The 22,833-nt window shown below is 40.8% G+C and overlaps 1 protein-coding gene across 1 annotated transcript in view; it reads left to right on the top strand.

Moving 5' to 3' along the window:
- The window catches only part of ANTXR1 (ANTXR cell adhesion molecule 1), a 168,673-nt gene that overhangs the window by 56,755 nt on the left and 89,085 nt on the right, over window positions 1–22,833 (top strand). The window contains exon 10 of the mRNA XM_060251262.1: window positions 1,966–2,064. Coding sequence (XP_060107245.1) covers window positions 1,966–2,064 — 99 coding nt within the window. The remainder of the gene's footprint in view (window positions 1–1,965; window positions 2,065–22,833) is intronic.

The following is a 22,833-nucleotide window of genomic DNA, read 5'->3' on the forward strand; positions in this document are numbered from 1 at the left end:
ATCCTCACAACAACCCTGTGAGGTAGGGTTAAGCTAAGAGAAAATATGATTAGCCCAAGTTTATCCAGCAAGCTTCCTGGTAGTGTGGGTATTTAAACCCAGATGTCCTAAATGCTAATCTGAGTCTCTAACCTCTACACCACATTGACATTCTCCATCAATGAATTGCTTTAAAATCTCTTAATAAGATTTGCATTTATTTTCACTAACACTTTCTCTAAGATGTTATGCCTTACTTCTCATAGGTTGAACAAAATAGATAAAGGCAATAAATACAAATGCAGGAGATGTAATTATCTTCTCATGGACTTAATCTATATGTGTGGAAACCTCTTAAAATGCAGGAATATTAAGCCAAGTTTTTACAGAAACTAGCAGCTAATTATGTTATGATCCATCATGGTTTCACAAGGCATATATTAGATAAGATTCTGTTGAAAGACAATCTTTGACCTGCAGATCACTGCTAAAACTGCATTTGCAAAAAACAAAAAACAAAAAAAAGGAGTGGGGAGGTTAGCTGGGAGAAAGCCCGGTTTTAAAAAGAGGAGATTGCTAAAGTTTGGCATGTGATGCAAATGTCACAAATTACTGAATTAGCAGGAATGAAAAATGGAAGGCAAAAGAGAGAAAAACAATTATTGCATAATTTATTGATCTATAGAGAAAAAGCAGAACATCAGTATAAATGTTTTTAAGTGTTTTCCAGGTCTGTAATGTCAGTTTAAACCTTTTCTTTCTGAGATTTGAAGTGTGTTGGAGACCACAGTTTTGCATGGCTTTTTACTTTTTAATAAAGATATTATTTTGCTTTACAGTAAATAGAATACCAAGCTGTTTTCTATAATACATGCCTATGATACATCTCAAACACAGAAGTCAGTGAGATAAACATACTATATTTAATAATGCATAAACTCCTGACTCAGTGAACTATGTGAAATATAAGATTAGATTAGATTATAAACCAATCCTCACATCATTAAATCATTATATTATAGTCTCCTAAATCCAATATAGAAGTTATTTAAACATGTTTTATAGCCTTCACAATAACTCAAACAGAAGGCTTATTGGTCTCTAAATACAATATCTGTTTTCACACTTTACAGCATAGACTGTGACACTTCAGTATTTAGCAAATGGAAATCAAATATCTTACAAATTTTAAAGGTGACCATGATTTTTGGTGTCCATATATATTTATCAGTTTTAATTTATTCATAGTCCATACATACCAGACTTTATTTAACTGTTGCCTCAATGACAAAATAAATTGCTGCTTCCCCTTCTGAGCTAAGGTCATCCTGGCTGCAATAAGCAGTTGCTATAAGAGAATCCTCTGATTCTTTCCTATCCTAGCTAGGAAGTCACCTAACACATAAATCTTCAGCACTGAATCAAAACCACAATACTAGAATACCCTCTAGTTCTTTATGAACTCTATTCCAGAATTTTTGTACCAATGTGCAAGATCACTATAAATGGAAGGAAATCTTCATCATGCCACTTTATCCCTTTATCCCATTATTAAAAAATATAGGGAAATTGAAGAGCGCCAAACTTGAAACTATTCACATTTTTAATTTACTGATTTTTAATTTTTCAAAAAAAGAGTGATGTTATAAAAAAATTGTGAGAATAAGTGCTTGCCGGCCATGTTAGGAAGGAGGGTGGCAGGACAGGATGAGGTGGGAGGCAAAGTCATACATCGGGGAGAGGGGGGTGGCTTGGCTTTGTTGAGGGCAGTTTGGTGATAGGAGAGGACAGGTGACAGTGGTCAGGAGCCAGAGTCATGCGTCAGGGAGGGGGGACCCAGTGGTGCCCCCTAGGCCAGGTGTCGCCTTAGGCAACTGCCTCCTTTGCCTACTCCCACGCACCGGCCCTGACCCTGATTTAAAGTGTACAAATAAAAATATGGTACCTTCATTGTAAGTATTGAGAATTATTTTTCTTGGGTTTCAGAATCATTCCAGGTAGTCGTCACAGGAAATGGATTCCGGCATGCCCGCAATGTCGACAGAGTCCTCTGCAGCTTCCGAATCAATGAGACAGTCATTCTCAGTAAGTGGCTGGTTCTAGTTGCTGTGCTCATGGGTGGGTGATGCTTGACTGTGTTTGTTAATTGACCTGCAAAATAGCTCAGGGCCAGCTGTGGTCAAGGAAGTGGTTGCAGGTCATCTTGAGGAAGTGTTCAATACTGTTTGAGGGCAACACATATCTTTATGATCTTTGTGTAGAACATGTGGATATTTACAACATTTCATTCAGGTTCTTACCAAGCCCTTCTTGTATACACAGAGAGGTGCCCCTACCTGACATATTGATGCACATTTTGCTGCAGGTTTCCTAAAGAAGGTTAGGGCTGCCAAGCCCCCAGTCTGAGCAGGGGTTCTCCTGCCCAGGAGGTTCCCAACCTGCCAGCCCACATTGGACCAGTGGGGGGAAGCTCCTCCTACATCGCCGGCATAATGGCGTCACCCAGAAGTGTGTACAATAGGTACCATAGAGTTTTCCCTCTCAAATGGCTAGAATGTCTGGGAAAACCATAGATTTTCCCAAGAAACTCCTAGAGCGGCCATGGGCAACATCGGCAGCATGATGACATCACTTCCGAGTGATGTCATTGCATTGCATGTGCACTTCGCGTGCATGCGAAAGTCCCCCACTCCAGAACACAGGGGATTTGGCAACCCTAAAAGAAGGTGGATGCGCATGGCACTGATTGGGCAGGCCTCCATGATATCACCAGCACACTGTCAGTCCCTGGTACAGTTTCACACTTAAAAATATCTGTTAAGGTGACAGATTAAAAGTCATGTGTATGAACATTCATATAGCACTTTTAAAAATAAAAAAGTGGGCAGCCGGCCTGAAGCATGGGGATGGGAGGGCCAAGGATAATGGCTGAGCCCATGTCTGATGCTAGTATACTTGCCTGCCATTTTGTCTGTGTTGTTGGGCAGAAACTAGCCTCACCTTATAACTCAGAAAACCCCCTCCCCCAAGAGCTTTCTTGTTATTTTCAGCCTAAGAAGTAAAGATGCAGGACACCACAAAGACACAAGTTTTATGCCAGTTAGTGGTATAATGATTGACCCCATCATGTGAAGGCTTCAACATGTATCCAAATTGTGACTTGCCAAGTGCCAAAAAAGCCTTCACAAAGCGGATCAAGCCAAAAGGGGGGGGCGGATTTCAGCAGGAAGAGAAATGTGAATTAATATAGACTGTCAAGATGTGGCAGTAAGCTCTAGATTGGTCTTTTGATGCTCTGAATGGTAGCTAAAGCGCTTTCAGCTGCCCTGCACAATGTATGGCTGAATGCTAAAGGTGTCCGTTGAGTCAACTGAGAGCAGCATCTGTGTGGGCATATCCTAATTTAAGAGTGGGTAAGCCAAGTGACAGCAATAATGTCCCTAACTTACTGTGAATTTTTTGGGGGACGTCCTGTCTGGACAGGAATCTTTTCAGCAGCACAAAATAGCTGGTTATGGGGTCCGTGTGCGTTGCCTGTTGACTAGTTAATGAGCTAGATTAACAACCACCTGATGGAGCAATCCTAACTATAGACCATTCTAAATCCTGGGCTTAGAAGGATGTATCTTTGGTTAAGTTTGCACTGTCAGCTACTTAAATGGCTCCTCACCCTTTAAATGGATATTGCTGCCTCTTTTATGCTTGGAATTTCCTAATATGGGAGACATGCAGGTTGCCACCTCTCCTACTTTTGTGAAACCCCACTTCCAAACTCGCCTTTTCTGAGAACCCCTCTGAGAGCCAGTTTGGTGTAGTGGTTAAGTGCGTGGACTCTTATCTGGAAGAACCGGGTTTGATTCCCAACTCCTCCACTTGCACCTGCTGGAATGGCCTTGGGTTAGCCATTAGCTTTTGCAGAGGTTGTCCTTGAAAGGGCAGCTGCTGTGAGAGCCGTCTCAGCCCCACCCACCTCACAGTGTGTCTGTTGTGGGGGGAGAAGATATAGGAGATTGTAAGCCGCTATGAGTCTCTGATTCAGAGAGAATGGCGGGGTATAAATCTGCAATTCTTCTTCTTCTTCATGATCCTTACCTGAAGCTGCATTCATCCCTGGCTACTTTCCCTTCTCTTTCCCCTGACTTAATTTAAATTATAATTTCTCTGAGATATGTCTGGTCTTTTTACTACTCTGGAAGCATGCTGTGTTCACGGATAGAAATAATTATTAAAAATAATAACTGTTATCTTGTTGGGGTACCAAGCTTTTTGGTATATGATGGCTCTGGGCAGGCGAAATTTGAATAGTTTTGAATTCTACTGTTGAACTCAAAGGTGACCAACATGGTGAAACCATTTATTTTTTGACGTGGTGGATTTGAGAGCCGGGATGCTCTTCCAAGTGGACTCCCTTTCATTACAGCATGAATCCTAGCCAGATTCCAGCTGGGAGTGGTAAATCAAAGGCACCCAGTCAACACATGCACTGGGATTTTGGCTAGGCATCACCTGAAGTTTGCAGCTGGCAATGGGCCTAGTTGCTGGCTGCTCAGTTTCTCCTACAATTAGCTAGGTCTCTGGTCTGGCTGCCAACTCTGTCCAGCAGTAGGACTTGTCCTGTATTGCATGGGTAGTTTCTCTGGACATGCCAGCTCTTTCAGCTTCAGCTACATGCCTGGCTCCAGAGCTGCTCCGGTATCTCTTGCAGCATGTCCTACTGGGCCAGGGGGTTCCTAAATTCTATAAATCCTTATGAGGCATGGGACAATATTGCCTTGGTATAATAACAGCAAAGAGTAATCATCCAGTTCTAATTTGAGACATGCTCTGTTTGATCAGTACTTTAAAAAAAAAACATTTGATCAGAAAGCCAAACCTCGTTTTATAAACACTCACTTCTGGCCTAGGGCTGGACAACATATCAAGTCTTCTTGGAGTTGGTGTTTCCCAAGAATTAATGGCAGCACACCAAAGCTGTTTAGAGTCTAACTGACTGAAATGAAATGAACAGAGAATGTGAGCAAGCAGTTCCTGAAATCTCAGGGCTATGGCATAAAAGTCCCAAGTTCATCAGTTGAAGGGTAGGAGAGAGCCTGGCTCTGTGTTGGAATTTGTTTTATTGAAACTATTTTTTGTCCTGCTTCTCTTTCCTTCTGCACAGAATCCTAAAATAAAATAGCAAAATCCCAAGAATATTAAAAGAATGGAGTACAATTTATCTTATACTCTGATGCTATTATCCTGAGTATTTCTCTGCACTTGCTGAACGCAATTGGTTGTTAGATAGAGAAATGCAACAAGGTGGCCTTAACGCAGGGCTGCAGTTTTCAGTAGCATGCCTTCATGTCTCATAATATGCCCTTCAGTCATCTTATCCAAACCTGGCCAGCCAAATCCATTCCTGATTCACTTCTGGCAGAATTCAGTGGCAGTCTAGGGATGTGTGAAATCCCCTTGCCAAATTAATCAATTTTATTAAGGCATTCTTACAAGTAAACATCCTAATGAGGATAACATTAATTAAATAAGATGCTGACAGAGCCATCGAAAGCAGAATTATACCCTTCTAAGTTTGCTGAAGTCAGTGGCCTTGGGAAGGTATAACTTAGGGGTCCTCAGCCTTTTTAAGCTTGTGAGCACCTTTGGAATTCTGTCACATGGTGGAGGGTGCAAGCACAAAATGGCTGCTGTAGGGGGCAAAGCCTCACACACACAAAGGAAGTCCAAGTGTAGAGGAGAAGATGGGTACTTCAAAGTATACTGGGAAAGAGGAGAGTGAGAGTGAATAAAACTAACACTGTGGTTGCACTGTGGCAGCTGCCACTTAAGTAACATGATTTGATCACATCTCCCATGGCCAGTCAGAAGCCATGCTGGACAAGAGCCCCACCTTGCCCCATCCATTTTCTGAAAACACCTGGTCTGTACCAGGGAAGGTGTCATGGCACCTACGGACACCACACTCGGGAACCTGGTGTAACTGCTTATGTAATTGCAGAGAGCTCTGGGATAGAGCAGAGAAGTGCTACAAGTGTGAGGTTTGTGGCTTAGCAGCTGAGGGAGTTGCTGAAAACTTCTGAGTTTGTGTGAAGGGCTGAAGGTGAAGGTGATTGAAGGTGATTGTTGCTGATTGATTAGAAGTGGCTGTGTTCCCCACCCTCTTTGCATTATTAAGCTGCGCCTTGCCAGAGCGAGAGCTAAAGGGCTCTTGGCCTGTGGCTCTTAACCTGGGGGTTGTGTAAGGAAAAGGAACCCAGATTCCTTCTGTTCCCAATAAGGTAAGTAGACTCTCCAGACGGGGAGCCACATAAACAGGGTTTAAAAGGGGACTGTATATTTTTAAAAAGCTATCATAAAGGTAGAATGCCAGCAGGGGGGTGGGGACTTGCCAATGTTTTGCATTGAGTGTCACATGTATGACTATCTGCCCACAGGACAGAAGTCTTGGGTGTGTGCTCGATGCAAGGAGCTCCTGGTCCTCAGGGAACGAGTTCGTACCCTTGAGGCTGAGGTGACTGACCTGGAGAAGCAGAGACAGTCAGTTAGGCACTCAGAGAAGACTCTCGGGGACGTGTTAGATGAGCCCCTCTCTGAACGTGGCAGCCCCATTGCTGCCAGGGAGCATGAGGGTTGAGACGGAACATGGCACCGGGCTGAGGATAATGGAAATGCGCCCTCAGAAGGGACCTCTTCTTCAGTTGGTGAGCGGGAATCCTTTCACACCAAGGAACCATCCCTGGGCAGGGAGAGAGGGGGGGCCTTGGTAGTTGGTGATTTGATCCTTAGGCAAGTAGACAGATGGGTGGCAAAACCACATACTGACCGTATGGTGACTTGCCTGCCTGGTGCAAAGGTAGCAGACATTATGAGTGTAGTAGATAGGCTGATAGATAGTGCTGGGGAGGAGCCAGTGGTTGTGGTGCATGTTGGCACCAACGATGTGGGGAAATGCAGTCGTGAGGTCCTGGAGGAAAAATTTAGGCTGCTAGGCGGGAGACTTAAGGCCAGGACCTCCAAGGTAGGCTTCTCAGAAGTGCTACCTGTTCCACATGCAGGGCTGGAGAGACAGGCACAAATTAGAAGTCTCAATGTGTGGATGAGACGATGGTGTAAGGAGGAGGAAGGGTTTAAGTTTGTTAGACACTGGGATGCTTTCTGGAACAAGTGGGAGCTGTACAAAAAAGACGGTCTCCACTTGTCCCTGGATGGAACCAGGCTGCTGGCGCTTAAAATCAAAAAGTGGCAGAGCAGTTTTTAAACTAAATCTTGGGGGAAAGCTGACAGGAGATGAAATGTCTCTGGTTCAGGAGGACTCATCTCAAAGAGATGAAGGGTTAGCTGTTACTTTTCTACTGGGTAATGGATCAGAGTTGTCCACTGAGATGGTGACAAACAAAATGGACCGCGTGCCAGAGTCTCGAGGCGGCAGGAGGAAGGTGGCGGGCCTAGCTTGCCTGGGAAATTATAGATGTTTGTACACAAATGCTAGAAGTGTTCAAAGTAAAATTGGTGAGTTGGAATGCTTATTGTTGGGAGAAAACAGACATGGTGGGAATTTCAGAAATTTGGTGGAATGAGGAGAATTAGTGGGACACGGTGATTGCTGGATATAAGTTATATCGGAAGGATAGGGAGGGAAGGGTTGGAGGTGGGGTGGCTCTGTATGTCAGAAAGGGCATACGGTCCAGTAAGACTGGAAATGCTTTGGGTTGAAATAGAGGGTCCAAAAGGAAATTTAACTATGGGAGTTTATCGCTCACCAAATCAAAAGATAGAGGATGACTATAATATGATGGAAGGCTTAAAGATAGTGGCTAGACGTAAAAACGGTGTCATCATAGGTGATTTTAACTACCCGCAGATTGATTGGGTCTGGTCGAGAGAAAGAGATTGAGTTTCTAGATGCTCTCAATGACTGAGCTATGGAGCAGATGGTCTCTGAACCTACCAGGGGTGAGGCGATCCTGAATTTGGTCCTAAGTAATGCCCAAGACTTGGTGAGAGATGTAAAAGTGATCGCACCGCTTGGGAGCAGTGACCATAAAGTTATTGATTTCACCATTTGTATAAATAGAGAGTTGCCCCAAAAGACCAGCACAACCACGTTTAACTTTAAAAGGGGTAAATTCTCTGAGATGAGGAGGCATGTGAAGAGGAAACTGAAAGGAAAGGTAAATACAGTCAAAACCCTTGGGGAAGCTTGGAGGCTATTTAAAACTACAATCCTAGAAGCTCAGATAAAATATATACCACAAGTTAGGAAAGGAACAAACAGGTATAAGAGAAGGCCTGCATGGTTAACAAACAAAGTAATGGAAGCTGTAAAAGGTAAGAAGGACTCCATTAAGCGGTGGAAATCTAGTCCAAGTGAGATTAATAAAAGGGAACACAGGCAGTGGCAAATCAAATGCAAGACTGTGATCAGGCAGGCAAAAAAGGACTATGAGGAGCATATTGCAAAAAACACAATAAAAATTTCTTCAAATATATTAGAAGCAGGAAACCAGCCAGGGAAGCAGTGGGACCCTTGGATGACCAAGGGGTCAAAGGATTACTGAAGGAGGATAGGGAAATGGCTGAGAAACTGAATGCATTTTTTGCCTCCGTCTTCACTGTGGAAGATGAGAAGTGTTTGCCTGCTCCAGAACCACTTATATTGGAAGGGGTGTTGAAAGACCTGAGTCAGATTGAGTTGACAAGAGAGGAGGTCCTACAACTGATAGACAAATTGAAAACTAATAAGTCACCAGGTCCGGATGGCATACATCCAAGAGTTCTGAAAGAACTCAAAGTTGAACTTGTGGATCTTCTGACAAAAATATGTAATCTTTCATTGAAATCTGCCTCCGTTCCTGAGGACTGGAAGGTAGCAAATGTCACCCCCATCTTTTAAAAGGGTTACATAGGAGATCCGGGAAACTACAGGCCAGTCAGTCTGACTTCAATACCGGGAAAGTTGGTAGAAACCATTATCAAGGACAGAATGAGTAGGCACATTGATGAATACGAGTTATTGAGGAAGACTCAGCATGGGTTCTGTAAGGGAAGATCTTGCCTCACTAACCTGTTACATTTCTTTGAGGGGATGAACAAACATGTGGACAAAGGAGACCCGATATTGTTTACCTTGACTTCCAGAAAGCTTTTGATAAAGTTCCTCATCAAAGGCTCCTTAGTAAGCTCAAGAGTCATGGAGTAAAAGGACAGGTCCTCTTGTGGATCAAAAACTGGCTAATTAATAGGAAGCAGAGAGTGAGTATAAGTGGGCAGTCTTCGCAGTGGAGGACAGTAAGCAGTGGAGTGCTGCAGGGCTCAGTACTGGGTCCCATGCTCTTTAACTTGTTCATAAATGATTTGGAGTTGAAAGTAATCAGTGAAGTGGCCAAGTTTGCAGATGACACTAAATTGTTCATGGTGGTGAGAACCAGAGAGGATTGTGAGGAACTCCAAAGGGATCTGTTGAGGCTAGGTGAGTGGGCGTCAACGTGGCAGATGAGGATCAAAGTGGCCAAGTGCAAAATAATGCACATTGGGGCCAAAAATCCCAGCTACAAATACAAGTTGATGGGGTGTGAACTGGCAGAGACTGACCAAGAGAGAGATCTTGGGGTCGTGGTAGATAACTCACTGAAAATGTCAAGAGAGTGTGCGATTGCAATAAAAAAGGCCAACGCCATGCTGGGAATTATTAGGACGGGAATTGAAAACAAATCAGCCAGTATCATAATGCCCCTGTATAAATCAATGGCGCGGTCTCATTTGGAATACTGCGTGCAATTCTGGTCACCGCACTTCAAAAAGGATATTATAGCATTGGAAAAAGTACAGAAAAGGGCAACTAGAATGATTAAAGGTTTGGAACACTTTCCCTATGAAGAAAGGTTAAAATGCTTGGGGGTCTTTAGCTTGGAGAAACGTCGACTGCGGGGTGACATGATAGAGGTTTACAAGATTATGCATGTGATGGAGAAGGTAGAGAAAGAAGTACTTTTCTCCCTTTCTCACAATACAAGAACTCATGGGCATTCAATGAAATTGCTGAGCAGTCGGGTTTGGCCACTGTGTGACACAGAGTGTTGGACTGGATGGGGCATTGGCCTGATCCAACATGGCTTCTCTTATGTTCTTATGTTCTTAATCACTGTGAGGCTACATCCTGACCTGGGAACAGGCTTCAGTGAATTCAGTAAAAATGCATAGGACTGGGCTGTATAATCAGGACCACCACGACCAGTGAGCAGAGTGTTAACACTGACTTCTGGATTTTTAACCTCATGTAATACTTCTGGAATATGTTAAAGCAATCCCAATAATTTCTTGAGAATACAGCTGGCTTCTTGTAAATTTGTGCCTTTAACTGAATTAATATGTAGAGGATTTGGAGATGTCTTTCAAAATTAAACAACTGTCTTGGGGATTCCCAGTCAAAATAGCAGGAGCTCTGCTGGCTTCTATAAAACTGTGTTACTGTCTGAACAGAGGGATTTACCTTCTGGTCTACAGTAAGAGATTGGTGTGGGGTCTTGGGGTAGGCAAGGATAGCCCTTCAAAATAAGAAATATGTGGCAACTTTGGGCAGTTTGAAAGAGTGATTCTTACAGCTGCTGGTGGCACCATCCTAGAAGTGAGAGGCAGAGATGTTTTTCCAAAATTATTAATACTGGAAACGGCCATCTTCTGCAGTCTTGAAGGTCACTCTGTTCTCTAGGTACTACTTTTGTATGTACTTTGTCAAATAATATCATCCCTTCACAGATAACCAGGCTTGTTATTAAAACTGCTGTCTCAAAGTGTTAGAGTACTCACTAGGCACCAGTTCTCAGGTCCATTGAACAGAGACAAAGCTAGCTCAAAGCATCAACCCTTTATTTACAAGGACACAACTCCAGGAAGCTTCATCTGGCCATAGGAACATTGGGAAGTTAAACTTAACTCCACTTCATTGAAATACATTGCAGCACAGTCAAAGTTGCAAGGAAAATGTGGCATGGATTTTCCATTAAGGTCTCTGTGTTCAGAGACCTTAATGGAAAATCCACTCCACATTTTCTTTACAGCTTTGCTTCCTGCTGCAGCCAGGAAAGACAAGGCAGAAAGAGAAAGGAAGTTTGGCAGCCTTGGAGCTTCAAAGGGTGGGGATAGGAGGGGGAAGGGAGAGAAAAGAGCCCCGCAGGCCTGATTAAAGCCCTGGGTGGGATGGTTCTGGCCCACGGGTTGGATATTTGACACTCCTGCCCTATGGGGTCTCAGTTGCTATTTGAGGGTGTGGGGAAGAGTACAATTAAACTTCATTTGCAATGCTGTTTTGAAGGAGCGTTTGAAGGAGATTCTGTGGACAGCCATAAAAAAAAGTAAGTGGGTTCTAAATCGAATCCAGCCTGAACTCTAGCTAGAGGCTAAAATGACTATTGTACTTTGGTCACAATATAAGAAGACAAGAGTCATTGGAAGAGAAAATAATACTAGGAAAAATTGAAGGCAGCAGGAGAAGAGGAAACTGTTTGGTGCCAGGAAGAAAAGAGGAGGCTGCTTGGTGCCAGGAGAAGATTATTCTGTGGTCTAGGTGCCACAACAGAGAAGGCCCTGTCACTTACCAGCCATTCACTTCATCTAGACCCTGCATACAAGAAGTCTCACCTGGCCTTGCACATATATGCATGGTTCCTCGTAGGGCGATAGTGGCAGGGCTTCCACCCTCTCACCTACCTCGAACACCATAAACCTTCTTGGTGGTCCAGATGGAGACACATGGAACAGGGCCTCTGTAAAAGAACATAACTATTAGGGAGACTCATATGGTGAGTAAGGGGTCCTTTAGGTAACCCATTCACAGACTGCTTAGAGCTTTATAGGTATGTGAGCTGATCTAAAGACAAATTGGCAGCCACTGACATTCTTGTAGGGTATGTTTCTTATTGTTACTATTTGCTGCTGCTTTTTGCACTAATTTAGCCATCTTCTACAGCAACCCCATGTAGAGCACAGTGGAGATGACCAGAACATAGATTCCTTTAGTTGGATTTCACTTGCCACAGAAGACTTAAGATTTTCCTACACCTGGTTAAAAGTTCTGTGCTCCTCAGATTAAATGTGCATTTTCACCTATAGATGTATGGACTGAGCAGCATCCTTGAGCTGCAAATCAGATCCCTTAGAGAAAGTGCAACTCTGTCCACAGGCTGTATCTCAGTTCTTTGATCAGCTTTGTTATGACCAACAGAACTTTGTTCTTAGGTCTTCAGTGCTTCAGTTTTATTAGTCCTCTCCTCACTCAGCCTGTTACTGCCTCCAGGCATCCACTGCCTCATTTGACTTTGCTGAAAAGTATCTATGAAGATACTGCAGTAAAATTCTTTCCTGGCGAAAACGAGTGCACTCCTTGTGTTGCCCTTGGGCTGTGCTCAGTTCTACCAGCAGTACATTTGGCTGGTTCCATTCCTACATTCTTGAAGGGGTGTTGCAACTTTTGGCTGCAGCAGGCTTAAAAAGCAGAGTTAATTCACTTAGGAACTGATAGGAACCTTATGCAGGCTGCATTGTGCAGGTCAGTTCTTTTGGTGACACTTCCCACCCTCTCATTGCATCTAAGGAAAGTGAAATGAAGCCATACTTAGATTAGTCACATTGACAGGCAGCAGAGTAGTGAGTTTTTTCCCCAGGTCACAGAGCTGTATTGATTTCAGATTACTGATACAGGGAGGAAAAATGGTCAAGGAGAATTAGGGTTGCCAAGTCCAATTAAAGAAAAATCTGGGGACTTTGGGGGCGGAGCCAGGAGACTTTAGAGGTGGAGCCAGGAACAAGGATGTGACAAGCATAATTGAACTCCAAGGGAGTTCTGGCCATCACATTTAAAGGGACAGCACACCTTTTTAAATGCCTTTCTTCCATAGGAAATAATGAAGGATAGGGGCACCATCTTTTGGGGCTCATAGAATGGGACCCTCTGGTCCAATCGTTTTGAAACTTGGGGGGTATTTTGGAGAGAGGCACTAGATGCTAAACTAAAAATCTGGTGCCTCTACCTCAAAAAATAGCCCCCCCAGAGCCCCCAATACCCACGGATCAATTCCCTATTATTCCCTATGGGAATCGTTCTCCATAGGGAATAATAGAGTGCCTAGTAGACATTTCCCTCCCCCCCACGCTTTCTAAAGGGGGGAAGGGCCTCCATACCAGGGAATACCGCCTCCCTGCCCCCTCCCTCTCTCTCACACACAAATACTTACTTGGTCTTCTTCCAGCAGAACTTTGTTGGCTGTGAAAACGAAAGCAAGGCTGCACAGGAAAAGAAAGGGAGGGGCCGGTCTCCATGGAAACTGTTACTGACCCTTTCCCATGAAGCCCTTCCTGTTTCCTGTGCAGCCTTAAAGGGACACATTTTAAAAACTGAACAGAAGCTCTACAATAACATGATGCCTACAGGTATGTTCTCTCTCCCCCCCCAGCCCCCCGCCCCGCCCCCAGATTTTTTGAGAGCGGGGGAGGAGGCCGCAAATTCGGGGGTCCCCCGCCAGGGCGGGAGGGTTGGGAAGCCTAAGGAGAATCCATTTTGTAATATTCAAAAATCTACCATGAGAAAGAGAGAGATTACTGAAGATGTAGAGGGAAGTGCTACAGTTTAAAAGATAATTTCCTTTTAAAACTAGCGTCAAGGGATTAATGAATAGATATATGCATGAATGGCTAACTAGTGCTTTACTTTAAAAAGAGAATAAAAGGCAGGCTGGAGCCTGATGAACAGTTGGAAGAGCAAGAGTGATAGCTGAGCAGGCATTTTGTTCACCATTAGGCTTGCCTGTATCTTCAGCTTGAAGGGCTGTGGATCAGTAGAAGACCACATGCTTTGTATGCAGAAGGTCCTAGGTTCAATCCCCATCATCCCTAGCAAAAAGAGTCAGGTAGCAGTGATGCGAAAGGCCCCTCCTTCAGACCCTGGAGATATACTGAGAGTCAGAGTGGCCATTACTGACCTTGGTATAAGGCATTTTCATGGAGTCAACTCTTAAACTGAGGATTTAATGATGAGTTGAGCTCTGGTCTTATGCTGCTTCTATCTACAGTTGTCAACTCCAGATTGGGAAATTCCTAGAGATTTGGGGGTGGAACCTGAAGAATACATGGTTTGGGAAGGGGAGGGACCTCTGCAAGGTACAGTGCCATAGAGTCTGTCTTCCAAAGCATCCATTTTCTCCAGGGAAATGGAACTCTGTATTCTGGAGGTCAGTTGTAATTCTTGGAGATCTCCAGATCCCACCCAGAGGATGACAACCCTAATCTCCACTATGTCTAGTTGTTAGTTGCTATGGCATTTTGTTGCTAGCGCAATAAAAACGGATTGATTGAATCTCCACTCTTAGTTCTTGCCAGGAGCAAAAAAACCATGCAGGTCACTGAAGCTCCACCTTATGATTCTTGGATACCTTACTTCTCTCAGACTTTACCAGGCATTGTCCACAACCAACTTTACCAGGCATTGTCCACAATCATATCTTTGGAACTAAAAGGACTACAAACTTGCCTTTAAAAAAAAAATGAAACCTGAGATTCTTAGGGTGTTGGTTTCTACAGATACTGCCATATCCTGTGCTTGTATAGAACTGTGGTAGGGTTGCCATGTCTGTGTTGAAAAATATCTGGAGACTTTGGGGGTGGATCCAGGAGAGAATGGGATTTGGGGAGGGGAGGGGCCTCAGCATGGTACAATGCCATAGAGTCCCCCCTTCAAAGCAGCCATTTTCTCCAGGGGAGCTGATCTCTGCCAACTGGAGATCAGTTGTAAAAGTGGGAGATCTCCAGGCCCCACCTGGAAGCTGGCAATCCTAATTGGTGTGAGTGCAGTTATGCCCTCTTTTTCCCAGAGACCAGTGGAGTACAAAGGTATGGCCTGCTAACCTTCAGCATCTCATTTGAAGCTGGAAGTTTATTCTTCCCCTTCTTTCATCAAAGTGATTAATTAATATATCAACAGGGGCTGGGCGGAGGGTAGTGGAGCTGCCCCTGTCCACAGAATACCCTGACAATAATGACTTAATCCCCTCATTTCCAGGATGGTTTCCTAGCCAGAGGTATATCCATGTCCTTTCATCCCTGTGGAATTGTTCAAAAGCCTTACTGAAAATAAAGCATATGTTGTCGATTTAAAAACTTAACTGCAACAGAGGAATCCATTAGGGAGAAGATTCTTTCCAGCCTCCTTCACCATCTATACAAATAGCTAAGCCCATGACATAACTGTCTATATTATTAGTCTTTCCCCTCTCTTTCTCTACCCCCACCCGTCCAACCGTCCAGCAAAATCTGTCGTAAGTAGCTCTGGCTCATTGACCGTGTATGATGCCTGTATGCAAAGCAGGGAAATTATAGTATGATTTCAGCATGGTTTTCATTACAGTATTAGCAAAACACTCATTTCTCATTTGTTGGGCTCTTGAGCAGGCAATTTTGCTGGCTTGGAGAATGCAGCAGTGGTGTCTCTCTCTCTGCATTCTTGCTTCCCCACAAAATGAGTCTGAGTCCTTTAAAAAGGGGCTCTTTTGTTGGAGGGAAGAGTCTGTTTTGCTATAGCTAGAGTAGGAAAAATATCTCAGCCAGAATAAGCAAAGACTTGTGGATGGTGTGAAGATTTCCAGGGTATATTCTTCCTGGACTGCTGACTTTATAATAGTGATTAGCTACACAGGATGAACTCTATGGAATGATGTCCCTGCTGGCACTAAGCTCCACCCTCACCAGACCTCACCCCTAAACCTCCAGGAATTTCCCAACCCAGCCTGAGGAACCATTAGGGGCTGAGGGAAGACCAACTCTGCACCCCCTACCTGATCCAAACAAAGGGCTGAATTTGAAACCTAAACTGAAGTGCACCTAAAGAGATTTTCAGGGGATTGGGGGAGCAATCAAAACACTGATGCATTAGAGAGAAGGGACTACAAGCTTAAACTGACATGTTTTAGAGACCTGATTCCAAATGTTCCTCCTTTCCTGGCAATGCTTGGCACTGTTTGTCACTTCTGAAATGTGGTAAGCAATTTTAGACTCATGTTTTGTTCCCAAATGGAGTTTCCAGGAACAAATCAAATGGTTTTAATTTTGCAAATCAATTAGATGATTTTTTTTTTGTTTGCACCAGGGAAAAAGAAAAAAAAATCTCTTTTAAATCAAAAAATAAAATAAATCCAAGCAAAAGTACCCCTTCCCCCGCTCATTTAAACCTGCACGGCTGAGAAATTCCCTGAGAAATTCCAAAATCAAAACAGGAAGACAAACAGACAAACAGAAATCTTATGAAATATTCTCAGAAAGTGGAAGCATAAGATCTTGAGTCATTACAATGATAAATGAGACCACTTGGGCTAAGGAAAAGCTAAACTAGGGAGGCTGTGTGGTACCAAAGATGAAATTCTTGAACCAAGACGCAGACCATCCTCAGATTCACTGGCTGTAGGCAAGTTGGTGTCTTTGAGCCTTAATTTCCATCCTGTAGAGCAATGATGGAAATTATAGTGACTTTGAAATCCTGTCTATTTATTCAGATATTTCCCCCTCTGTATACAGTGGCATCACATGTTCAGGATGGTTAACTACAAAAGCAGATTCAAAGTTTTCATCACTGTTGCAGTGTGCATGTGTCTTGTTTTCAGAATATTGTGCATGGGCGCATGCACATACAACACAAAGATAAGAAGAGATAATGAATGGTTTAAAGCCCTTTAAGTTTTCTTTTTTAATTTCAGATTTTTTTTCACACCTGGGGAATCCCTAAAATGTTCAGAAAAATCTCTTGAGCCTAGAGACTTCTGGGATTGGAAAATGACGAGCTGAACTGCTTCTCAGAAGGGGAGCAGGCTGGAACTTCTGTTCGGGGTAGTGGAAGGCAAACTAATGCCTACTGCCTACTTTTCTCAGTCAGAGATCAGTCCAAGATATGCACAGGAAACTTTGAGGAGATTTACCTTGGCTAAAAGGGATTCCCGGGGGGGAACTCCTTTGAGGCTCTGAGGGGTCTCTGGAGACAAGTTGTATTTTCTTCATCTGCAGAAGTTTCCAGAGTCATTTATTTGACATAAGCTCGACAGGATCCTAATCTTCTTTGATACTGCTAAACATCTAAAGCTATACAAGACCGGTGTTGATCTGGATAACTACAGAAAAGGTACAGATTGCTATCTTTCATTCCAGGACTAATTAAAGTTAAAATAAAATCAGAAGGTGGGAAATTGAAATCTAGAAAGCTTGAAAGAAGAAGGGGAGAAGGGGTGAAATTTCGACTTTGTAAATTTAAAGGACAGTGCTAAAAAGTGGAAAGGAATTTATTGTTTTGTGGGATCTCTCTACCAGCGAAAACGGGATTTGGTGGCAAGCAAAGCAGGAAGTATCGAATGGAAAAGGGAAATCATTGAAGCAGCCAGCCTACTCTAGGACTATAATATCATAGAAAAACATCGGTGGCCATTGCTAGGAGGCTAAAATTTAAATAACATTTTTAAAGTGTTTGGGACATTAAAAATTGGTGGAGCCGACAGAGGTGACAATTATAAGGTAAATACTATTGGACATAACTGTTAAGAACCATTTTAGAAGCCTCTAGAGGAAAAAGGAAAAAAATGTTAAAGTGAGGCAGAAAGTTGCGACCGCCATTTTGGAAAAAATAAAAACTTTAAAAATTAATATCTGAGCCCAGGAGGCTCCGAGGACAGCGAAATTAGGCTTATTGAAAAGAGCAAGCCTCACTCTTTTAAATCTGATAGATGAAATTTAATTTGGTGAGGTCAAAATTTTCGGTGTTTTTACATGTCAGACCACAAGCAAACCCGTGCAAGGACTGCTTCACTGGAGAAAATGCAGGACCAATTAGATGCAATGGAAGCCAGGATAATGAAAGGGATGAAGGAGATAACTGCTTCCAAAAAAGAAATTAGAAAAGATATTGAAGAGCTAAAAAAAGATATAGAGAATCTCAGAAATGAGACTGTGGTGACATCAAAAAAAATGCCAGAGGTGGAAGGGAGAGTGAAAGTACATGATTCCACCTTGTTAATACAAGAAAAAGTGGTAATTCATGACGGCAAATTGATGGAGACCCAGATACGTCTGAAAGGAGTACCTGAGGATGAAGAAACTGATTTGAAAGAATATATAATAAAAACAATTGCAGAATTTTTGGAGGAAGATCCTGAAGGGATTAGAAACATGTATGACTATATGTATAGAGTGAACTCACTATATGCCAAAAAAAAAAAATCTACCAAGAGATGTGGTTATAAGATATATGACAAAAGAAATGGTGGGAAAAATCATGAATAAAAACTTTGAAAAGACATTGATAGTGGGAGGCAGCAGAGTAAGAATTATGAAGGAGTTGCCAAGACAAGTGATAAATGACAGAAGAGCATATAAGAAATTGACAGAAAAATTACGGGACAATGAAATGAGGTATAGATGGATAATACCTGAAGGTTTGAGCTTTGAGCTACAAGGAAAAAGGTTTACAATTACAAGCACACAGGAACTACGTGGATTTTATAAAAAACATAAAAAATTTGCACCATGATGGATTACAAATTATTATCTTGGAATGTAAATGGACTAAATTCACCACAAAAAAGAAAGGCAACGTTTCATTGGATTAAAAAGCAAAATGTAATATAGTTTGTTTACAAGAAGTACATATCAAACAAAAGGATTACAAATTTTTATGGAATAAGCAATTGGGACTAGAATTTCATTCAATGGCTGAACAGAAGAAAAGGGGAGTGATTTTCTATATTAAACAAGAATTGGACCCGAAATTAGTGTTTAAAGATAAAGATGGAAGATTTGTAGTGGTAGAAATAATATTAAATGCAAAAAACCCATTGTTACTGGGACGGTATGCACCAAATAAAGCAAAGGATGCTTTTTAAAAAGACATTATACAACAATTTGATGAAGTGACATATGATCAAGTTTTGATAATGGGAGACTTTAATGGAACAATTAAGAACACACTGGATAGGTCTGGGGGGGGGGGGAAATAATAAGGAAGGAAAATTGCCTAAGTCTTTTTTTGAATTGGTCGAACAAGAAAATTTGGAGGATATATGGAAGAAATTTAATCCTGAAGTGTGGGACTATACCTTTTTTTCAGCAAGACATAAAACTTTTTCCAGAATTGACATGTTGTGGGGTACTAAAGATTTAGGCCTTATAAGACAGAAAATAGAGATTTTTCCTAAAATAGAGGCTGATCATAACCCAATAATGTGGACTACAAAATTGTCTAAAAAGTCGAGAAAATGGAGATTGAATGAAGATTTACTACAGAATAAAGAAATAGTGACATTTTCTCTAGAAAATAAAACTAAAGCTTTCTTACAAATAAATGATAAAGAAGATATAGAACTTCAGATGGTGTGGGATGCTTATAAAGCAGTAATGAGAGGAATATTGATTACATTGAATAATAAAGACAAGAGGGCAAAAGAAAAACAGATGCTGGACATTCAAAATGAAATAAGGAAAAAAGAAGGGGAACTGAGAAAAAGGCCAGGGAAAAAGAAAATTATGAGGGAGATTACAATATTACAAACACAAATGAGACATTTGTTAAATAAAGAACTAGAATGGAATCTGAAAAGATTGCAGCAGAAATCTTTCGAGGGAGCAAATAAACCCGGAAAATATTTGACCTGGCAACTGAAGAAAAAGAGAGAAAGTAAAATTATTAATAAAATTGTGGTGGATGGAAGAGAGGTGGTAGATCAGGAAGGAATAAAAAGAGAATTCTTTAAGTATTATGCCAAATTATTTAAGGGTGTTAAAATAACGAAAGAAAAGATGGAAGAGTATTTACAAAAGATTAAAATAGCACCCTTAACAGAAAATATGGGGAAAGTTTTGAACGATCCAATTGAAAAAATAGAAATTGAAGCAGCAATTAATGCAATGAAAAATGGAAAAGCACCTGGGCCAGATGGATATACAGCTAAATTTTTTAAAACCTTCAAAGAGGAGTTAATACTGAAACATCAGAAATTGATGAGCATGATAAGAATAAAAGGGAAAATACCAAATACATGGAAGGAAGCTGTTATTTCGTTGATTCCAAAGGAAGATAGAGATGTCACGAATGTAAAAAATTATAGACCAATCTCACTATTAAATAATGACTATAAAATCTATACAAGAATCTTGGCAGAACGGCTTAAACAACATTTGACAAATTTTATAAAGGAAGATCAAGCGGGGTTTCTCCCCAAAAGGCAAATAAGAGACAATATTAGAACTGTTGTAAATATTGTAGAATATTATGAAAGACATCCAGAAAAGGAAGTAGCATTATTCTTTGCGGATGCAGAGAAAGCATTTGATAATTTAAATTGGGACTTTATGTTTGCAGTAATGGAGAAAATGGAGTTGGGGAGAAAACTTTATAAGGATGATAAAAGCAATATATACTGAACAACGTGCAAGGCTATGTATAAATGCAGATCTTACAGAAGACATGATAATTAGCAAAGGTACAAGACAAGGCTGTCCGCTTTCCCCACTGTTGTTTATAATGACTCTTGAAATCTTACTGATGCAAATCCAAGAAGATAAAGAAATAGAGGATTAAAAGTAAAAGGATTTACTTACAAATATAGAGCATTTGCAGATCATATAATGTTTACAAATGAAAGTCCCAGACAAGTCACACCTTTGTTGTTAGCTAAAATACAAGAATATGGGAATTGGCGGGACTTTGTATTAATAAAGAAAAATCAAAACTTCTCTGTAAAAATATGCAAGTAAATAAACAAAAGGAATTGCAGAGGCTAACGGGTTGTGAAGTTACCTCTAAGGTAAAATATTTGGGTGTGGAGATAACAATGAAGAATATTGATTTGTTCAAAAATAATTATGAGAAGCTATGGCGTAAAATGGATAAATATATGTTAAAATGGAATAAACTTAATTTGTCATTGCTGGGCAGAATAGCTGCAATTAAAATGAATATTCTACCAAGAATAATGTATTTGTTTCAAACTATCCCGATTGTGAAAGACAGTAAACAATTTAATAGATGGCAAAGAAAAATTTCAGCGTTTGTGTGGGCTGGGAAGAAACCAAGGATTAAAATGAAAATTTTAACAGATGCAAAAGAGAGAGGCGGATTCCAATTACCAGATTTAAAATTATATCACGAAGCAGTTTAGTGTGGATAAAGAATGGATGATGCTGTTAAACAAAAAATTCTTAGCGTTGGAAGGTCATGGAAATAAATTTGGCTGGCAAGCTTATATGTATTATGGGGGGAAAAAGATGGATGGTTTTTTCTCTCACCATTATATAAGAAATAATTTGCTAAATATATGGATGAAATATAAGAAATATGGAGATGAGAGAAAACCGTTATGGATAGTGCCAGCAGAAGTAATAAAAATAACAGCTGAGATGGGTGAAGAAAAGTGGTTGTCATATAATCAATTATTAAAAATACAAAGTGGCAAAATAGAATTGAAAACTGCTGAAGAGCTGAATAACAAATATGATTGGTTCCAAATGCAACAAATGAAGAGCTTGGTGGATAATGATATTAAAATGGAAAGAATAAGAAAAGAGCAAACAGAAATGGAAAAAGTTCTGTGTGGAGACAATGAAAAATTAATTTCAAAACTATATAAATTACTTTTAAAATGGTCTATGGAAAATGAAGTAGTGAAATCTCAAATGATTGTGGGCAATTAATGTAAATAAAGAAATACAGATGGAAATTTGGGAATATTTGTGAAAGAACTCTATGAAGCTTTCGACTTGTCATAGTATTAAAGAGAACTGTTTTAAAATGGTGTATAGATGGTATATGACTCCTTAAAAAGTTGGCAAAGATGAACAATAAGATGCCAGACAGATGTTGGAAATGTAAAAAACGTGAAGGTTCTTTCTACCATATGTGGTGGACTTGTGAAGGAGCAAAAAAGTATTGGCAGGTGATTCAACAAGAAATTTCTAGGATCTTGGGATATGAATTTAAGAAAATTGCAGAAACTTTTCTGTTGGGATTACAAATGGAAAAATTTCCAAAAGAAGATAGAACTATAATTTGGTACTTGCTTTCAGCTGCTAGGACATTATATGCACAGTTGTGGAAGCAAGAAAAAATACCAGAGAAATGGGATTGGATTGTAAAAGTTATGACATGGAGTGAAATGGACAAATTAACAAGAATTTTAAGAGACTATGACTTAGAAGTTTTTAAGATGGAGTGGAAAAAGTTCAGAAGATATGTAGAAAAAGAGTGGAAAATAAAAGGACATTGGACAATTTTTGATAATGATTAAGTCTTAGAAGGAAGAAGAATGTAATTTTTTTTTATTTAATTAAGGGTACCTTTTAATATTAGTATTATAAGTAAATAACACCGGCGGGGGTCAAGTAATGGGGGGAGGGGTGGTTAGAAAGTAATATATGGGATAGATAAAAGGAAGTTATTAATGATGCAGGAATAAGATATTGTTACCATATGTTACTAAATAAAAATTGTTTTAACCAAGAAAAATCTCTTGAGCCTCCATATGTCCCCGATCCTTAGATTTGGCTATCCACAGATAGGGGGCACATGTAAATAGATTATAATAATAGTAAATAGATTAGAATGATTTTCTCATACTCAGTTGGGACATTTTCTGTAACAGAGAAGAGATTTTTCATATTTGAAGGGGAAAATCTTGAATGTTTACAGTATCTTTTCTGCTCACCTTAGCTCTCCTTATGTGTTGATGTGCCATCAGTTATTTCTCCTGCTGTCTTCTATCTAAAATAATCAGTTTTATAGGGAAATGTGCTTTTGTAAATGACAATGATACCATTTTGCAAATGAACAGTTTGTGTAAT

Source organism: Heteronotia binoei, chromosome 12, assembly GCF_032191835.1.
Source record: "Heteronotia binoei isolate CCM8104 ecotype False Entrance Well chromosome 12, APGP_CSIRO_Hbin_v1, whole genome shotgun sequence".
Classification (NCBI taxonomy): Eukaryota; Metazoa; Chordata; class Lepidosauria; order Squamata; family Gekkonidae; genus Heteronotia; species Heteronotia binoei.